This window comes from Cololabis saira, chromosome 10, assembly GCF_033807715.1.
Source record: "Cololabis saira isolate AMF1-May2022 chromosome 10, fColSai1.1, whole genome shotgun sequence".
Taxonomy (NCBI): Eukaryota; Metazoa; Chordata; class Actinopteri; order Beloniformes; family Belonidae; genus Cololabis; species Cololabis saira.
This window is the reverse complement of record NC_084596.1, coordinates 18137297-18154928: the sequence shown is the minus strand read 5'-3', so window position 1 is coordinate 18154928 and position 17632 is coordinate 18137297. Positions and strand designations below refer to the sequence as shown.

Below are 17632 nucleotides of genomic sequence, written 5' to 3'. Positions count from 1 at the left end.
GTGTTTCGTTTATATTTATTAATGACTCTGAAACTTCCTAATTAGTTTCCAGAAACAAGCGTATTACGAGAGAGCCGCGCCGCCTCACAACCTCCACACTTCATGACACAAACGGTTAATCGCTAATTAACGGGGGAAAGAGGAAAAAAGAAAGAGCAGAATCATCTTAGTGCCTTGATGAGTTCTCGTTGGACATCCTGCTGCTTTGACCCTCACCATGGACGCCTGCAGAGGCCTGAATGCTGCAAGAAAAAGTTATCCCAACTTTTTTTTCCGACTTTAAATGTGCTGAATGAACGGCACTGTAGAGCTCAACTTGTTAAATTGCTTTAAGAGCACAAATATGGCTAAATTATGAGCGCCTGCTGGCCGCGCTGATCAAATAGATGGGGAATATGGATGTGCACACGCTCCCTCCCTCCTCCCTGCAGCACGGCATCGAGGAATCACAACACCGAATGTAATCATCTTAGCCATTCTTTTGAACCTGACATGATGAGGCCAGGGTTTAAAGAAATAAATAAATAAAAAAAGGTGTGTGTCCCAGTGTGCGGTTGACACTTATTGGGTTTGATTGCTGAGGGCGGCTGAAGAGCAGGGGGCGGGGCCGAGTGACTGGCTGTGTTGACGCAGTGATTGGGTTTTGACTGACAGCTGCAGGGGAGACCTGTATCTGATTTGATTGGACAATAGCTCACCCATGAGCAGCCGTGCACGTAACTGAGCGCACCGAGCACGCTCCCCACTCCCTCCCTCTCTCGTTTGCTCTCCCTCTCGCCGTCTTGGTCATTTGTTGCTTGTCACCGTGTCTCTCTGTCTCCCCTCCACCCACGCGTTGCTTCGCTTCACACAACCTCTTCCTTTCCTTTTGGGGTTTTTTTTTTTATTATCTCGGCTTCTCTTTACCCATCTCTACGTCCATACTCTCGTTTTGTTTTTACACACATTTTGCCACATTTATCTAACATCCATCCCTGTTCACTTTGAATGAAGTATTTTTCCAAAAATGGGTGATGGCCTGAACTCTTGCACCGCCAAGGCTGTTTGAGAAGAAAGAGCCATTTATTAGCATAGAACAAGGCTATTCCTCATGCAGAGCATACATAATTCAATGGATGGCTTCGACCAGAGTGAAATTGTAACACAAACAGATTTGCAGCTAAGCCGGTCCCAGGCTTTTCGGCCCACCATGTATCTTACAGTAACTGTTTTTAATTTATCGACTCAGAAGTGCAATAACAGTCACCTCCTCCTTCACCCGCTGTGCTTCCCACCTGCCAATCAAACTTAGCATCTCGTCTCCCTCACACCCTCTCCCGCGATGATCTGACAGGGGAGAGGGGAGAGGGGAGGGCGTGACAGGATGGCAGAGCTGGGGGCGAAGAAAATTAAGGAGGAGAGAGGACAAGTTTAGGTCGGAAGGTGTGAGGAGAGATGGAGGAGAGTTATAGGAAAGGACAGCGAGAGGAGGAGGGGAGGCGTCGTGACAAGACGGAGCGCAGCAAACGAGGTGTGAGTGACAAGCCGGGGGAGAGATACCTGACGACGGAGGGGTGGGTGGAATAAGGGGGATGAGGGAGGAGGGGGATCGATGGAGGTTTATCTATAATGCAGAGAGGCTGGGGGAAGAGTGTATTTGTGTGGGAAGGATTTAAGACAGGGTTTTGACTCTGTTGCCGTGTTTGTTGGCTTCGGGGAAATTGTGTACACACTATATCAGAGAGCATGCAAACGCTTGTAGAAGCAGACGTTTGTTTCTGCCGTCTTTTTTTCTCTGGTTATGTTTGCACAAGCAACTATTTGGACAAGAAGGTGTCAGAACTTGAACATGTCAATGTCTGATTGCTTACAAGCTATTCTGCACGCGTGCCGTTAACCTGCACCGAAAAGCATGCTGTTGGTGTGTTTTTTTATTTAAAGGTGTGTTTACTTCAGTCCATGTGGGTCTGAAGTGGCTCTGAAACCCACTGAGACCCTACATGAGCAGGGCGGTGTCTACGGTTAGCGGGACGACTGCAACACCCAGCCTGACCATGAGAGGCAGGTCTCCCATCAATACACATTTCTTTATAACACACTGTGGTGCTGGGCAAGACGTATCTAAGATGACTACAGACTACAAAGGTCATGTCAAGGACTCCTGGCACTGAAGAGGGAGACACACTAAAAAAAAGTAATTCTTCAATTTAGGGCTGGGCGATATATCGAGATTTTAGTATATATCGATATATTTTCAAACACGATATGGTACGAGAAAATATCGTTTATATCAATTTAAAAAAAAATAAATAAATAAATAAAAATAATAATGATTTTGATATAGCTTATTTTGTGACAAATTGACTTGAATGTTTTATTTGAGATTTGCACAAATGTTTTGTTATTTGCACAACTATCAACCTCAGTTGAAAAGTCTGCCTGTTATTGTACAGTGTATTTTAATTTAATTGTTGTGCAGGAAAGGGATATTTGTTTTATTTTATTCAAGAAGCATTTTTATTCTATATATGCAGGCAGTTTATTTTTATTTCATTTGTTTTATACATTTTGATATTGTGCATACCTCTGTTAATAAAGGAACCTGTGTGACATTTGGCACGAGGCTTTGTATTAAAACTGACTGTTTTTTAAGGGTTTGCCTCAGAAAAAAATGAAGCTAACAGAGATGCTATGCTATAATGCTTTGGGGGAAACCCCAATTATGGCACAGAAAAAATATCGAGATATATATCGAGTATCGCCATTCAGCTAGAAAATATCGAGATATGACTTTTGGTCCATATCGCCCAGCCCTACTTCAATTCCTTCTGAAGGATAAACAAAAGCTCCCTTTTCATCCAGGTCTGTACACCTGTGTTCATAGCGGCTGCTTTTAGGGGGGGTGGGATCAGACACGTGACTCCATTCCTCCTCCTTCCTTCCTTCATGGAGTCGACATCTTTTGAGATCAATGTTCTCACACCGATTTGTAAAGTTGCACCAGCAGAGCAGAGGGCCGATAAAACCAGCTGCTATGAACAAAGCTGTAAAGAGATGATGAGTTGTGCCATAACGCTGTTGCATATTTTTACCACGTACGTCCCACATATCTCGTGGAGACATCAGGAAACAGTGTCAGCGTTTGAAAGAAAAGGGCAGTATCTGTCTGATCCACGATGTCTTATTTGATCAAGCAATGGTGGGAAATATTATAAAACAAAACACTTCAGGTTTTATTCTTTAACTTGCTTGTGAAGCTGCCAACTTAGGACTCTGACTGATCCAAAATCTTGTGCTTCAACCAGAACTGAAAAGTTTAGTGAGTTAGATTCTCTCAGGATGCTAAAAATCCATCGGCCTCACAAGTGAAGCTTGATGTTGCATCATCTTGAACCGTGTCCAACACACTTCCTGCTGATTCTCTTTCAAACTTGACCAGCTTTCGGGGGTTTTAGCCGAACAACTAGTCAGTCAGTCAGATCCCTGGATTTAACTGAACCTTTAAAAGTAGAGTTCCACGTGAGAGCTGTCACTGTTGAACACACACGGCGGCAGAGATTCAGATCTTTTGTAGCCCTGTCGTGCCCTTTCTGGGGCTATTGTTAATTCCTGGTGTATAAATGTGTCTCGTCTCACACAATCCAAACGTGGATGAAAGAAATCCACTTGAAAGTTTCTTTCCGAGTGACAGCCTCTCACTACTTGCTGTGTGTTGTTATTAGTCGCATTTATTGCACTTCTGAAGAGGTTCGTGATGTAAAAATCACTGGCAGGGAGTCTCTTTACTTCATTTTTCTAAATAACGGCGAATCATTGTTTCCAGGCAACCAGTCGCGATGGTCTGTCCAATCCGTTCCTCTTTTTTATTCCCCTTTTGAGTCCTCACGGAAAACTAGAACTGTGATGACAGTTAAGCCTTTGCGGGTCGGGTGATTAGGCCTCTCTTTCATTCTGTAGATCTAATTTCTTCACTGCAGCCGATCCCACCTGCCTTGATTTTGATCCTTCTGCGTCACCTTATCTCCCCTCGCGTCCACCCTTCTGTTCACCTGAATCCACTTCACTAATCAGTCCTTTAGTATTTAAACTCTGAGCTTCTCTCACCACAGCGGTGAGATTATCTTTGTTGCTTTTCAGCGGTCTGCACGTCCTTTTTTTTATCTATTTATTTATTTATTTATTCATTCATTCATTCATTCATTCAGGACCGTGCTTGTTCATGGACTCTGCTTCCTCCTTTGTTTGCTCCACCTGAGTTTTGTGTCCTAACCAGAGGTGGGTAGTAACGAGTTACATTTACTCCGTTACATTTACTTGAGTACGTTTTGGGAAATTTTGTACTTTTAGGAGTAGTTTTGAATCACTATACTTTTTACTTTTACTTGAGTAGATTTGTGAAGAAGAAACTGTTCCTCTTACTCCGCTACATTAGGCTAAATTGAGCTCGTTACTTTTCTTTTATCCCTTTTATCCGTGTACCCGTCAATCTCATGACATCACTGAGTGATTCTTTGGGAAAAACGTTTGTTTTTGCATGTTTTGTCACATTTACACAGACTGAAACACACACAGAGTTTCTATGAGTTCATGGGCTTGTTCTAGTTCTGCCTGGTTAAAAAAGAAAAGTACAAAGGCTTGAAATTTTGTGATACTTGTGCTTAATTTATTTTTTTATTGTTATTTTATTTATTAAAGTACTTGAATTTACTTTATTTTGATTTAAGCTATTTTTTTATTATTTTATTGATTTAATTTGCCTGAAGATGATTATTTTGTACTTTTATCTTTGAATTGTTGTGTTAAAAAATAAATCAGACATTACTCAACAGTTACTCAGTACTTGAGTAGTTTTTTCACCAAGTATTTTTTTACTTTTACTCAAGTAATTATTTGGATGACTACTTTTTACTTCTACTTGAGTCATATTATTCTGAAGTAACAGTACTTTTACTTGAGTACAATTTTTGGCTCCTCTACCCACCTCTGGTCCTAACGACTGACCGTTACTGAGGTCTCCCAAACGCTTTCGTATCCCCTTTCATCTAAGATGCACCACTTGTAGTTCCAAAGCCGCTGAGAGCATAACTCTGTATGTTTTCTAATCTTGAATCACTTTATGTTTGTTTGGTCAAGCGAAAAAAGAAAAAAATCCCTTCCCAGATTGAAGTTGCAATTGCAGAGACGGAGACGTGTTTTGGTTTTTTGAGGCTAAGTGGTCACAATCCCTGCTAAAGTCTCTGCAGCGACGGGTCAACCCATCAGTCCAGGAGCACATTCAGCCCAGTGCTCATCCCATCTGCCTCCTCCTGTTCCGGACCAGAGCCGCCAAAATTACAACCGTACCATGATTCAGAAAACTGCCTTTTAGGTCTGAATGATCAGATTTCCGCTGGTCCTTTAAACATGCTCTCAATACGGATAAAATATAGTGTGAATTGCATCTGAGTGCACGAGGCTGCGTTCATTTGCCTGAGGAAGGTCACGACTTAAAGCTGCCAATCGTCAATGACAGCAGTCATCCAACATCATAAACACCTCCAATTAATGAAAAAAAGATGGTTTAGTAGCTTTATACACTAAAGTAAGTATTCTGCATGAAGTTTAGTTCACATGCAATACTTTTGTGGAATTAAATCGTTTTTTTATGTATTAATTCAAGTTGATAAATTGACCGACTAGCCAATAATCGTGCCTTTTAGAGGAGAACTGTGTGTGTGCTACTGGATTGTGGTAAAATAAATGATTAGTGTGTGTGTGTGTGTGTGTGTGTGTGTGTGTGTGTGTGTGTGTGTGTGTGTGTGTGTGTGTGTGTGTGTGTGTGTGTGTGTGTGTGTGTGTCTTACTCAGGGTTGCCTTTGCCCAAACACTGGAGAGAAAATCTCTGTCCTTCTATCGGCAGACCTTTTTCAGGCTGGATCTGTACATTAGGGGAATCTGCAAGCGGAAGACAAACGCACACAGACACACACACACACACGGACACACACACACACACACACAAGGTGCAGTTACATAACACGGGAGTGATAGTCGTGCAGACAGCAGCCAGCACAGACCCTCTCATTCATCCCCGTCTCCATACACTACCACTACCACCTGCGTCCTGTAGGCGTCCCCAGCTCGCCGCCTGCCTCTGTGACATAAGCTCTTATACAACGACATCATTCTCCGCGTGTGTTGCGGTACCGTCACTCCAACCGAAGGGTGGCAGCACTGATACAGACTCTGCACCTCCGTTTATCATTTCATTTTAGACACTAACCTGCTCCCTAAACCTGCTGCGACTCAAGTCTAGCTGAGCGCAGCAGCAAGGAAAAGTGCAATTCCACTGCAGTCATTATCACAGATCGCTGCCGTGGAAATTACAGGAGAAAAGATCAGAGTGAAATCTGCTTATGCTGGCCAATAAAGAAGAGGTCAGGGCAGAAAGAAAGCTAATTATGAAAAGACAAAGAAAGAGAGCAGTTTTGGGTCTCTACGTCGTCTGTAGCCTCCGTAGCCGCGGCGCTCTGCGTAGCTCGCCACTCGTCCCCTCGCCTCCCACCACAAGCCCACACTTTCCCATGTGACTTACACAGCACCCGTAGGACGTGCTCGCCCCTCTTGTCCCCCGGGGTGAGGGAGGGGTGGTCCACGGCGCAGGTGATGAGGGCCTGGTCGTCGCTGGCGCTCACCTCCAGGGTGAGCTCACTGCGCACGCTGTACGTGGGGTCGTCTGGGATGGACTCCACCACGTCGGGGTGCCCTGAGGTGAGGAGGGAGAGAGGGATGAGAAGAGGAGAAGACAGCCAGGAGGAAGGCGTTTGCACACGTAAAACAACACGGAAGCTGCAATGTGGCGTTTTCACGCCGCTGAACCGCTCGGAACAGCAACGGCCCTCTTCTGTTCCCACCGCCTGAAGAAAGGCTTTTCTCTGCAGCTTCCCTTTTGCTTCAGGGTTTTTTTTTTTCTTCTTCAACCTATGTCCATGGCACGCACACATTGGATGCTTAATACATTTCAAATGTCTCTTATCTGGGTCATGTTCACTCCCTAACAGAAAGACCTTTTCTGTCAATATTCAGTTCAGTTCAGCAGAATCCTTTATTGGATTCGTGGCTCCATCTTCGCCTGCGAGGCAGCCCGCTTAGCGCTGCTGGAGCCCAGCTTAACTATTGGCCAATCTAAAGAAAATGACTTAGCAATACTCTTTATGGCTCATGCATATTTAAAGCCATTAATCAAACTCAAATATCACACCAAGCATCAGTCAGGGAGGAAAAGTAATTTCAACACATATGACACTAATTGCAGCCCTAACTTTCATTTTGTGATCATCTTTTTGTTATTAAGTTTAATGTGAACTTATATAGCACCTTTTACCTTTAGCCAGGTTGCTCATTCATCTAGTCAAACACACAAACACGCACACACTCATAAAGCATACGTAAGAGTTGCTATGCAAGGCGCCATCTGGAGCAATCTGGGATTTAGAGACTGTGGACAGTTTGACATCCAGAGGCCCCAGGATCAAACCTCCAACCTTGAGATTTGTAAATAACCTGCGAAACCACATGATTTACCCTCAATTCACTGGTACTGATTCCACTTTTAAATGGCTGCATATTCTGGCAAAAGTCATTTCCAAACCTCCCAAGTCTTATATTCTGTCTCAGCATCCTTGCTTGTTACAGAAGATAATTTTTCTCTCTCAAAGCTTTCTATCATCTGAGGAGTGAGCAGAAGTCGGTTCTGCCGGATGGCAGCTCCATCACGCCAGGTTCACTTCAGTACCCAGAACCTCTGTAATGAAACATCAGTGAACTGCACACGGCATGCTCATGTTTACCAACTAGGCCCGTCTGTGATGTCTCGTGATGAAGGACACCAAAGGGATTAGAGAGGCGAAAGCTCCAACGCTGCGATGTCCAACTCTCTTTGGACACGTCGTTGCTTAGGAGACCGCTTGCATTTCACTGTATTTGAATCCGTCGCTGTGGACGGGAAGGCCGCCGTGGCTGGTGATGGAAAGGATCTGCAGTATCTCAGATGCAATCTGCTGCAGCAACATCCTGTTATTTAGGCTGATTTACAGTGTAGACACGGTGGCTTCTCTATTAGCTCTCATTCCTCCTCCTTTTGCTGTACGTTTCCGGGTGATGCATGATAACCTTTGCAGAAGGAGAGCGGTGCAGGTGTAAGTGGGTCTGTGCAGAAGCAGCAGCAGCAGCAGCAGCAGCAGCGCCACGACTCCAGCATGAGAGCATAAACACAGCTCAGGCTGTCATCGGGAGATTGCACACAATTGCAGGAAGAAATATCAAACCGGGTGGTCCGACCGTGAAAGTGGTTGGGGAATCTTGGAGTGCGGACCAGAACCTTATCACTTACTCCTGGATGGGCCGAGAAACAGTCTCATACATGCACACACATGCATGGGCGCATGTAGGTCAAGCTCATGAATAACTATTCTCAGATGAGGCAGAGCTGGTAGCAGGAAAGCAGACTGGAAAACAAACAGCGACACACACTCAAACACACACCTTCCTTTCATTGTCTCCATCTCTCTCTCAAACACAGAGACGCATCCCTCCTCTCTCCCTCCACCCACACCAGAGAGCACTTCAAATACCACTGAATCTAATGACATCTCTCTTTTTATTACCATAACCAGTCCTCTGACCCGCAGAGAAAATTAGTTTACTTTCCAGGTGCATTTTAATAATCTTACGCTTTCACTCACTGGCTGCCTCTTCCACCATCCTCTTTCTCTCTCTCTCTCCTCACACACAGAGCGAGTGTATTGCCTTTATTAAAGATCATGGATTTCCAAATTCAAACTTGGGAATTGAGAAACCTGTTTGTTTACTCTTGTGCACAGTATTTTTGAAGCCATGCAATTGAGTTTTAATATGTTTTTTTCAGGCCCAGGAGGTCAAGGAACTAACTCATCACATTCATGAGGGAAAAAATGAGAAACACTAAGTTGAAATGGTTTTTCCCAAGACAGGAGTGATGTGCGCTTGGCCATAATTTCCTCAGTTCATTATTGGATCATCAGGGCAGATTTACATTCATCCGATGTAAGTGGAGCAATAAGCGCATCAGCCTCCCGAGCAGTAATTGCTTGCATTTGTTTATGCACAAAGTGGCTCTCAAAGCAGCACCGAAGCCTTTTCATGTAAAAATGTCCGCTTCAATTTAATTTGAAGGAATATTTGACGACTTTTAGGAAGTGGTGCCCAGCTATCGCAGTCTCTTTTGCCTCCTTTCAACAAGAACCAGCCAAAGTCAATTTGGACTCCGGTTCAAGTCGTTTCTTGCAACGGCGACAGTGTGTCTGGACTCCTTCACGTATCAAGAACAAAAGTAGTTCCCTGAGCTGTTTAAGAACACGGTAAGTGATGATGGAAGTGACAATGAGAGAGGGTGCAAGCAAGAGTCCAAATAAATGTCCAAAGGGAGACCTGCTTAGCAAAAACATTGCAAAAGTTCCTTTGTGCTGCTAAAGGGTCAGAAAAACTACCAGCAGCAGATGCAGCTACATTTAGTGACTGGTTCAGGTTTATTTCTTGCCTTTGCCTGAATAATTCATCTATGAAATTCATTTCTCTGTTAATAAAGAAGAGTGGGATATATGTAATCTCAGCAGACATCCACTTGAGAACTATAAAAAAAAAATGACTATGAAACTCCCATTACAATTTAAATATAGCTCCATATAAAACACACACAACCCTGAAAGTTAGTACGGCACAGTATTGCTGATTGTCAATGTTAACCCGGAGCAGAAAAGGTGCCTGGTTCAAATCACACCTGATACCTTTCCGTGAGGGTTGCATGTTCCCTTATACCTGAATGGTTTTCCTTTGGTCCAAAAACATACACGTCAGGTTGATTGATGCTTCTAAACACATGTGTGTACATACGTGGCTGCATGACCTCGTGATAGATTGACAACCTGTCAATGGATGTAACTGGTACAGGCTCCAGCCCCCCTCCTTAACCATAAATAGGATAAAAAAAAGGTAAGAAAAAATGAATGGATGGACAACAGTTTTACATTATAATAATTGCGTTGCATAATTGCAATAATTGCAATAATTGCAATAATTGCATTATAAGTATTATTGCATTGACCGTGTAGAAACGTAATTCTTGCCATTTTAAGAATGAGATGTACCTGCTGTACTCTCCTGCCCTTACTTTTTAACAACTTTTTATTATTTGACCTCTTTTCTTATCATTTTATTTCATTTAATTTGTTATTTACTGTTTAATTGTGTCTTGCCGCTTTTAATGTTGATGTAAAGCACTTTGAATTACCTTGTGTTGAATCGTGCTATACAAATAAACTTGCCTTGCCTATAAGCGTCAGAGTGATAAACCAACAGATGATTATCATCTTTCCTTAATTCCCATCTCCCATTGTTTTGGTCCAGCCGGCAGCTTTGCATCCACCCTCTTCCCATCATATTATGTCAGTAATACCATTATTGCTACTACTAAGTGAAATATCTTGTTACATTGTAAGTTTCGTTGAATTTTTCTTATATAAGTTTTGTGAAATGAATCACGATGACCTGCAAAATACAGCGGTTCAAAGAGCAGCCGCGAGCGACTCAGCTCGGAGGATGAAGGCGGAAACATACCCGTTACTTTGATTTTATCAGAAAGAAAGATGACAGGATAATGATGGTCAAACATAAAGTCTGTGTAAGTGCAAGGACTCTTTCCGATTCTGTGTTTCCGTCGATATCTGGACCAGGAACCATAAAGGTCTGCTCAGGATGACGCTCCACTGGATTAACAGGTCAAGTCTGCGTGGCGAGAAAGCTGCGGCGGCGTCCGAACGCATCAAAGGCAAACACACTTTTGATGTTGCCAGAGCTGAGATTGAAGTGATCCATTAATTTTATGGACCTAACAACATGATGGCCTCCATTACCGATAATGGATCAAACTCTGTGAAGCCGTTTAAAATGTACCAGCCTTGTTGATTGTGGACATGAGGAAGATCCTGCACTTCCTGAGGATGAGGAGGTCCTCAGCCACTTTTCTCATTATAACAATACAAATCACCCCAAACTAATGTCGTTATCATCAATTACCTGCATAATACCCAAGTCCATCTGTAGGTTTGAAATTTGAGGCAAAATGATGAAATTACGAGTTTCATCCAACGCAATAGAAAGCAATATGATGAGTAATATAAGAAATTACTTTTGACATGGAGAAATTAAAATAAGGTGATAAAACTAGGTCTGTAAACAGTAAGAAGCAATGAGAAATACATCATCTCATAATTTTATACATATAGAGCAGACCTCAGGAAATTAAATGACAATAGGCCATATTAGCGTATCAGGGATCCAAAAATGTGATCTTGATACATTTTTTAATTAAAAAAGATTTTAAAAAAATAAAAAAAAATAAAAAAGGAAAAAAAAAAGGCCAGTGAGGCATGTTTTTGTTTATGATTGTTATGATTTGTATTATACTGTATTTATCATGATTATTATTTAACTATTGTTCTTTGGTTTAAATATATATTTTTTAGCATGTTCGAAATAAAGTTTTTCATTCATTCATTCATTCAATTATCTTACATTTTCAGAGTATTGTTAAACTTTGGAGTTGGTTGAAAAGGTTCTGAATTTGGTGGTAATATAATGAGGTTGATGCCACTGAGGGAGCGAGTCAGTGGTGCGGTGCCGGGTAAACAGGTATGCAGAGTAAACCCACTCATTTTTCAGTCAGCGCTGGGCACGCCCCTCCCCCCCCTCTCAGCTCCCTCTGATGTGCATCACTCAGCGGCGTCTGCAAGCCAAATTGAACAATTTTCTTGCCTGGGAAACACGCTTTTCCCACCGTTAATCTTTCTAGTTTCCTCTGAATTATTTGCCTTTATAATATGTAATAAACAGCAAAAAAGAAGTGAGCAACTCAAACAAAAATGTCCTTTCACAAACGTCAGATGTAGACGTCAACTACGGTGGTTGAGCCCCCCCTTTTTTCCTTTTTTCATTGCTGGACCTTGTAAATGATGTTAATAACCTGCCTGGGCTGGGCTCTGCAGTCCAGGCAGATGGCCACGGATAACACGGCATATTGTGTGTAATTAACTTTTTAGGAGGTAAAAACAAGAATCAAATGAAACGGATTACCGGGGTTGGGACAACGTGCAAATACTACTGCCCCATCGCTGTGTAATCGTACATGTCACCGTTCATAAAACAGGGCTTTATCCTCTGCTGCGTGGGGTGTGTAAAAAAAGGGGGATGAATTAAACGTATGCCCACATCTCCAGGGACCACTACACCCCTGGACACGAGTCCATCAGGACCTATCAGGCCCATAGTTTGGAAAACTGAGGGCCAACAGGCTTCTTTTGTTTCACACTGAAGACTTTAAATTGATGAGGAAGGCCCGTGAACACGACTGGTACCTAACTCATGCTGACGGAGGTGTGTTGTGGTGGGTGCTTTATGCTCAACAGCTGTCATTTTTCTCAGCGCCGTTTCTTCCCACAGTCTTAAAACTATACATTTCATTTCATGTAACCTGATCCGTTCCAAAGTCTGCTTGTTATGTAAATTGCACAGCAACCGCCACTTGACATATTATCACTCCATAAAGATGATGTGTGGAAGGCATTACAGCTGCAAACATTTGCCTATTCACACATCTTGCTGCTGTGGAATAACATTTGCATATTTTTCCGGCTGCAACGGTGGGTTTTGCTTTCACCTGGTGGGCGTGCGTCTTCGTGGGAGAGTATAGATCTGGAGACGTCGGGAGACCAAATGACTACAAATGTACATGCGTCTAACAACAGATTTGATCAATGTGATGGCCTCCTGACCACGGAGGGCGGAAATCTGTGAGTTTCAGGTCCAAACGACAGTTGGGCACGGTTAAAAAGATAAAGACTCTGTGTTCAGGTTTTAGTTGAGGATCATGGATGAGATTTAAAAATGTTTTTTCCATCATTCGTTATTCGATAAACTGGTTTGCAAAACAAAAAACAAAACTTGACTGTTAATTTCATTCCGACACACTTGTCTGCCTTGTGGCCATGCATAGCTGGCACTGATTCCTCTCTGAGACACACCCACATCATTAATCATACATTTATTAATCACACATCTGATTGGTCCCAAGTTGCCGAAATGCAGCAATGCAGACAGGAACGCTGAAGTGATAAAACAGCCAGCTAGAAGGAGAGAGACCATCATAACTCCTCGCTCATATCGGCTCAATGAACACAACTGTCTGTCCAGTCCTCTCTGTTTTGATTAGGCTTTTATAATTATTGCTAATTATTGGGTTTTGATGTGTCGGGTTCCAGCGCTGCACCCTGAAGATGAATTTCTCAACAAAAGGGAAACTGTCATTTCCACTTTCTGATTGAGGGAAAAAAGAAAAGAAACGCTGCCATTGAGAATTTTATTCTTCTTGTCAGGATATAAAATATTAGTCAAAGTTCTGAGATTGTGGTTTAGATGAAGGTGCTGGATTATTCCCCTCTGTTCTGGGTCTGTGACGTAAAAGCATGAAGATCCAAACGGCTCACTGGGTTTTATACTGTAACATCCGCACGGTGCCAAAGAAAGAAACAGGGGAACAGATGGAGCTGAAAGTTATTTCAGACACTCAAATGCACCAGTCAGCCATAAAATGATGACCAGCGAAAGGTAACGTGAAGTAAACACTGCTGATCTCGTTTCAGCGCAATGCTTGGGATCTAAAAATCCTGCAGACCATTCACACCTGCAAACATGGCAACATCCTTCTCCTACAGAAGCCACAGGTCAGCAGAGTGGTCCCTTGATAATCCTCCCCCAAAGTGCCTGACAGCAGAAAGTCTGCTGTTTCATTTGGTGTCCAATCTCCCCAGATCCCAATTTGATGGAACCTGATGACATCTGTGAGAAGTAATCCTTATCCACAGAGACTACATCCCTCAACCAACGAGGCCCAAAGGATCCAGGACACCCTCAGATATCCCTCATACAGAGCTGGAGCACTCTGGGGAGCACAAGTAGGCGCTGCTCAATATTAAGTGATTAGAGTATCTGCTCTCAAGCAGGGAAAAAGTCACTTTCTTCATATGTGCTTTTAATATTCTATCATATTTAAGCTCAAATCCACTCCGGCACCTGTTAAAAATTGTATGGGATACACGTACCTCTCTATAAAGCTCATAACAGTTGAATGAAAAAGGTGGGCAACCAGTGCCTGGCTGAGACAAACATCCCCCGAGGAGGCGATGCCATGCAGATGAGATGCTGGATCTGCTGATGCATCAGCCCTCCAGCATACAAGCCACCATAAAATAATCATATTAGGAGAATGAAACAAGTGGATGCAGCAATTACTCCGGCAAGCGTGCTCGGGACTTTATGGCTGGAGATGCATATTTGTGATCAGAGGGGCCGAGTTAGCGCTGAGAAAAATAAAAGTGAGTCAATTCCATTAGCTGATGGAACAAATGGGTCAAAAACATTGCCGTTGTCATCAGACAAACCCGTCTGTCAGTGGGATTAAAGTGCTTTGTTTGTGTTGGATGCAAAATGCATTGAGAGAATTTGATATTATTCTCATAAAGTGTCACTTTCAAATTAGGAGGGAAACAAAATGTGGAAAAAAAACAAGTATATTTTGTATTCTTCTTGGCAAAGCAGTGTTTTTTTTTTTTTAACTTGAAACAATAATGAATTTTATCATTTAAAAACAGTAGTGAGTAAAAATGGCTCTTAATAACCAAGACATGAAAAGTACAGTTGTTCGGAAAATTACTGTTTCAAAAGTGGCATTCATGCTTTTCCATAAATATCTTTGGGGTTGTTTTTTTTTTGAAGAGTCTGTCAGACATAATTTAAAGGTGTTTCAATTTTCGTTTCTGGGACATAATTGTGACGAAAAGATTTAATTTGGATTGATCATTAATGAAAAAAAAAAAAAAAGATAATCAGTGGCAGCTTAAATCTGAAGCTGCTACTGATGAACAGAAATGAAAGCCAGACTCCAGGGAGGAAGTAAAGTGAATGAGCAAAACTCAAAGACGTGCTTAACTCCCAGCTGTTCAAGTGAAGCCTGCTTAGTTCCTAAAAGTAGAAACGTCTGATTCTACTCGGCGCCTGAAAGACGTAACTGTGTAACTGTGAACGAGAATAAACTTGTGCTCAGCTAAAGCCCCCGCGCTGCAGAAGAGGATGACTTTTGAATAACCGAAACCGTCGTCGCTAATTTTCTTTTAAATCGGATTAGGGAAGTGAAAAAGTCAGAGTTCACATCAGGTTAGAATTTGAACAGACGGTTCCTCTTCCTGGATTTCCAGGTGACGACGGCTGTCGAGAAGGATTTTCTTTGTCCGCCTCGACTGGATCTGCTTCTGTTGGATGACTCGAGCTAAATATTCAAGCAGCATTTTGCTCAAAGTTAATTTTATGAATTTTATTTAGCCCTCATTACATTTTTTTTTTTTTTTTTACATTTTTTTTTTTTTATGATTTTGATATGGCTTATTTTGTGACAAATTGACTTGAATTTTTTATTTGAGATTTGCACAAATGTTTTGTTATTTGCACAACTGTCAACCTCAGTGGAAAAGTCTGCCTGTTACTGTCTACATTGTATTAATTGCACAGTGTATTTTAATTTAATTGTTATGCAGGAAAGGGATATTTGTTTTATTTTATTCAAGAAGCATTTTTATTCTATAAATGCAGGCAGTTTATTTTTATTTCATTTGTTTTATACATTTTGATATTGTGCAGACCTCTGTTAATAAAGGTACCTGTGTGACATTTGGCACGAGGCTTTGTATTAAAACTGACTGTTTTTTTAAGGGTTTGCCTCAGAAAAAAATGAAGCTAACAGAGATGCTATGCTATAATGCTTTAGGGGAAACCCCAATTAAGGCACAGAAAAAACATCGAGATATATATCGAGTATCGCCATTCAGCTAGAAAATATCGAGATATGACTTTTGGTCCATATCGCCCAGCCCTACGATGATCTATTACGAGTGTTCACTAACAAAATCTCAGCGCCTTCTGCAAGGGTGTAAAATGTCAAGTACAGTTTCTGCTGCAGATTCTGGGACGTTCAAATCCTCCTGATCTTACATCCTTTGCATCTGAGAGCTGAGTCAGTGTGCGTATGTTTGATATTCAAATCAAATTTGCTGTTTTCTTTCCTTTTAAAGGAAGAAAAGATTTTGAGGCTGTTGTTTTTTGGCCGCCGTCTGCTCCTCCGGCGTCCCCGGCCCGCCTCGTGTCCTCCGTTACGCAGCCCCACGCCGCCCCACGCCGCCCCACGCCCATGTAGCCTTCACCATCCGTCCCACGTTCTGCATTATGACAATTTGGGCTGGAATTCAGCCGCTATGGTTTTAAGTGCCACCATAAATCCCCATTATCCCCAATCCGATGCATCGATGTCACTAAATGATCCATGGCCCTTTCACACAGTACAACTAATACAGTCTTCAAAGCTCTTAGCCTTTCATTCTTCTCAATTACCACTCCCTTTCCCACAGTCTCTCCCTTGCTCTCTGTCCTCTCCTCTCTCCTCTCGCTACATCTAAATCCTCTTTCTGGATTTTTCTCTCCATTTCGTCAGCCTTCACTCCTTTTTCTCTCCTCTCTCCTGTTGCGCTCTCCGGTCTCCATCCCTCTTCTTTAAAATTGGTCTCCCTTCGCTTCATCCTCTCCCCCCGGGCCTGCTCCTACTCAGCCACAAAGCTGCCTCACTACTTCTTTTGTGGTTTTCTTAATTCCCCTTCTGCTGTCTCTTTTTCCATCTGCCTCTCTCTAGTCGCTTCTTTTGCAGCTTCCATCCCTCTCTCGGCATCCTCACAGTCGCTCTGTCTATTTTTATGTACACACACACACATGCACACACAGATACACAACTCTGCCCCTTCACTCTCACTTCTCTGCTCAGTTCCTTCACCCTCACCATGGCTTTTTTGGTTCAAGGTGTTTCTTTCTCCGTCACACACACACACACACACACACACACACACACACACACACACACACACACACACACACACACACACACACACACACACACACACACACACACACACACACACACACACACACACACAAACTCTCACACACATTCAGCCACTCTCCTTCCTTCCCCTCTCTTCGCATCTCTCCCTCGCTCCTTTCCCTGTCAGCGGTGCTGTCAGAGTGGTGTCAAGCAGCCATCCATGGGCTCATCTTTCCAACATCCACAGACTCGAGCGTGTACATAACGTCCGGCCGCATGAATGAGAGGCTGTAAAAACACCACAGTGACCCGTGGCGCTGCGCCAGCGTCTAACCGGAGATGAGCGCCGCGTGCTTGCATGATTATCATCTCTCCTCGGCCACAATCTTTGCGTGTAGGACCTAAGGGGTGTGTGTGTGTGTGTGTGTGTGTGTGTGTGTGTGTGTGTGTGTGTGTGTGTGTGTGTGTGTGTGTGTGTGTGTGACTCCAGCGATGACTGATTGCACAATGCGAGGACAGCTGGACGAGGCCTGAAACAGACCATCATTCATATCAAGCCGATCACCTTGAGATCTCTCTCTCTGTCTCTCTCATTTCTTCTCTTCTTTCCCTTTTTTTTTTAAAAAGGTGCCCTAAGGAAGACTCTGGATGTCCCTTTCACAC

The 17632-nt window shown here is 42.9% G+C and overlaps 1 protein-coding gene across 3 annotated transcripts in view; it reads right to left on the bottom strand.

Annotated features, from left to right (window-relative positions):
* cadm3 (cell adhesion molecule 3) overlaps window positions 1-17632 on the bottom strand; it is a 121428-nt gene that overhangs the window by 19996 nt on the left and 83800 nt on the right. For all 3 annotated transcript variants that reach the window (XM_061731872.1, XM_061731873.1, XM_061731874.1), the window contains exons 6-7: window positions 6554-6724; window positions 5823-5913 (exon numbers count right to left, since the gene is read on the bottom strand). In XM_061731872.1, coding sequence (XP_061587856.1) covers window positions 5823-5913; window positions 6554-6724 — 262 coding nt within the window. The remainder of the gene's footprint in view (window positions 1-5822; window positions 5914-6553; window positions 6725-17632) is intronic.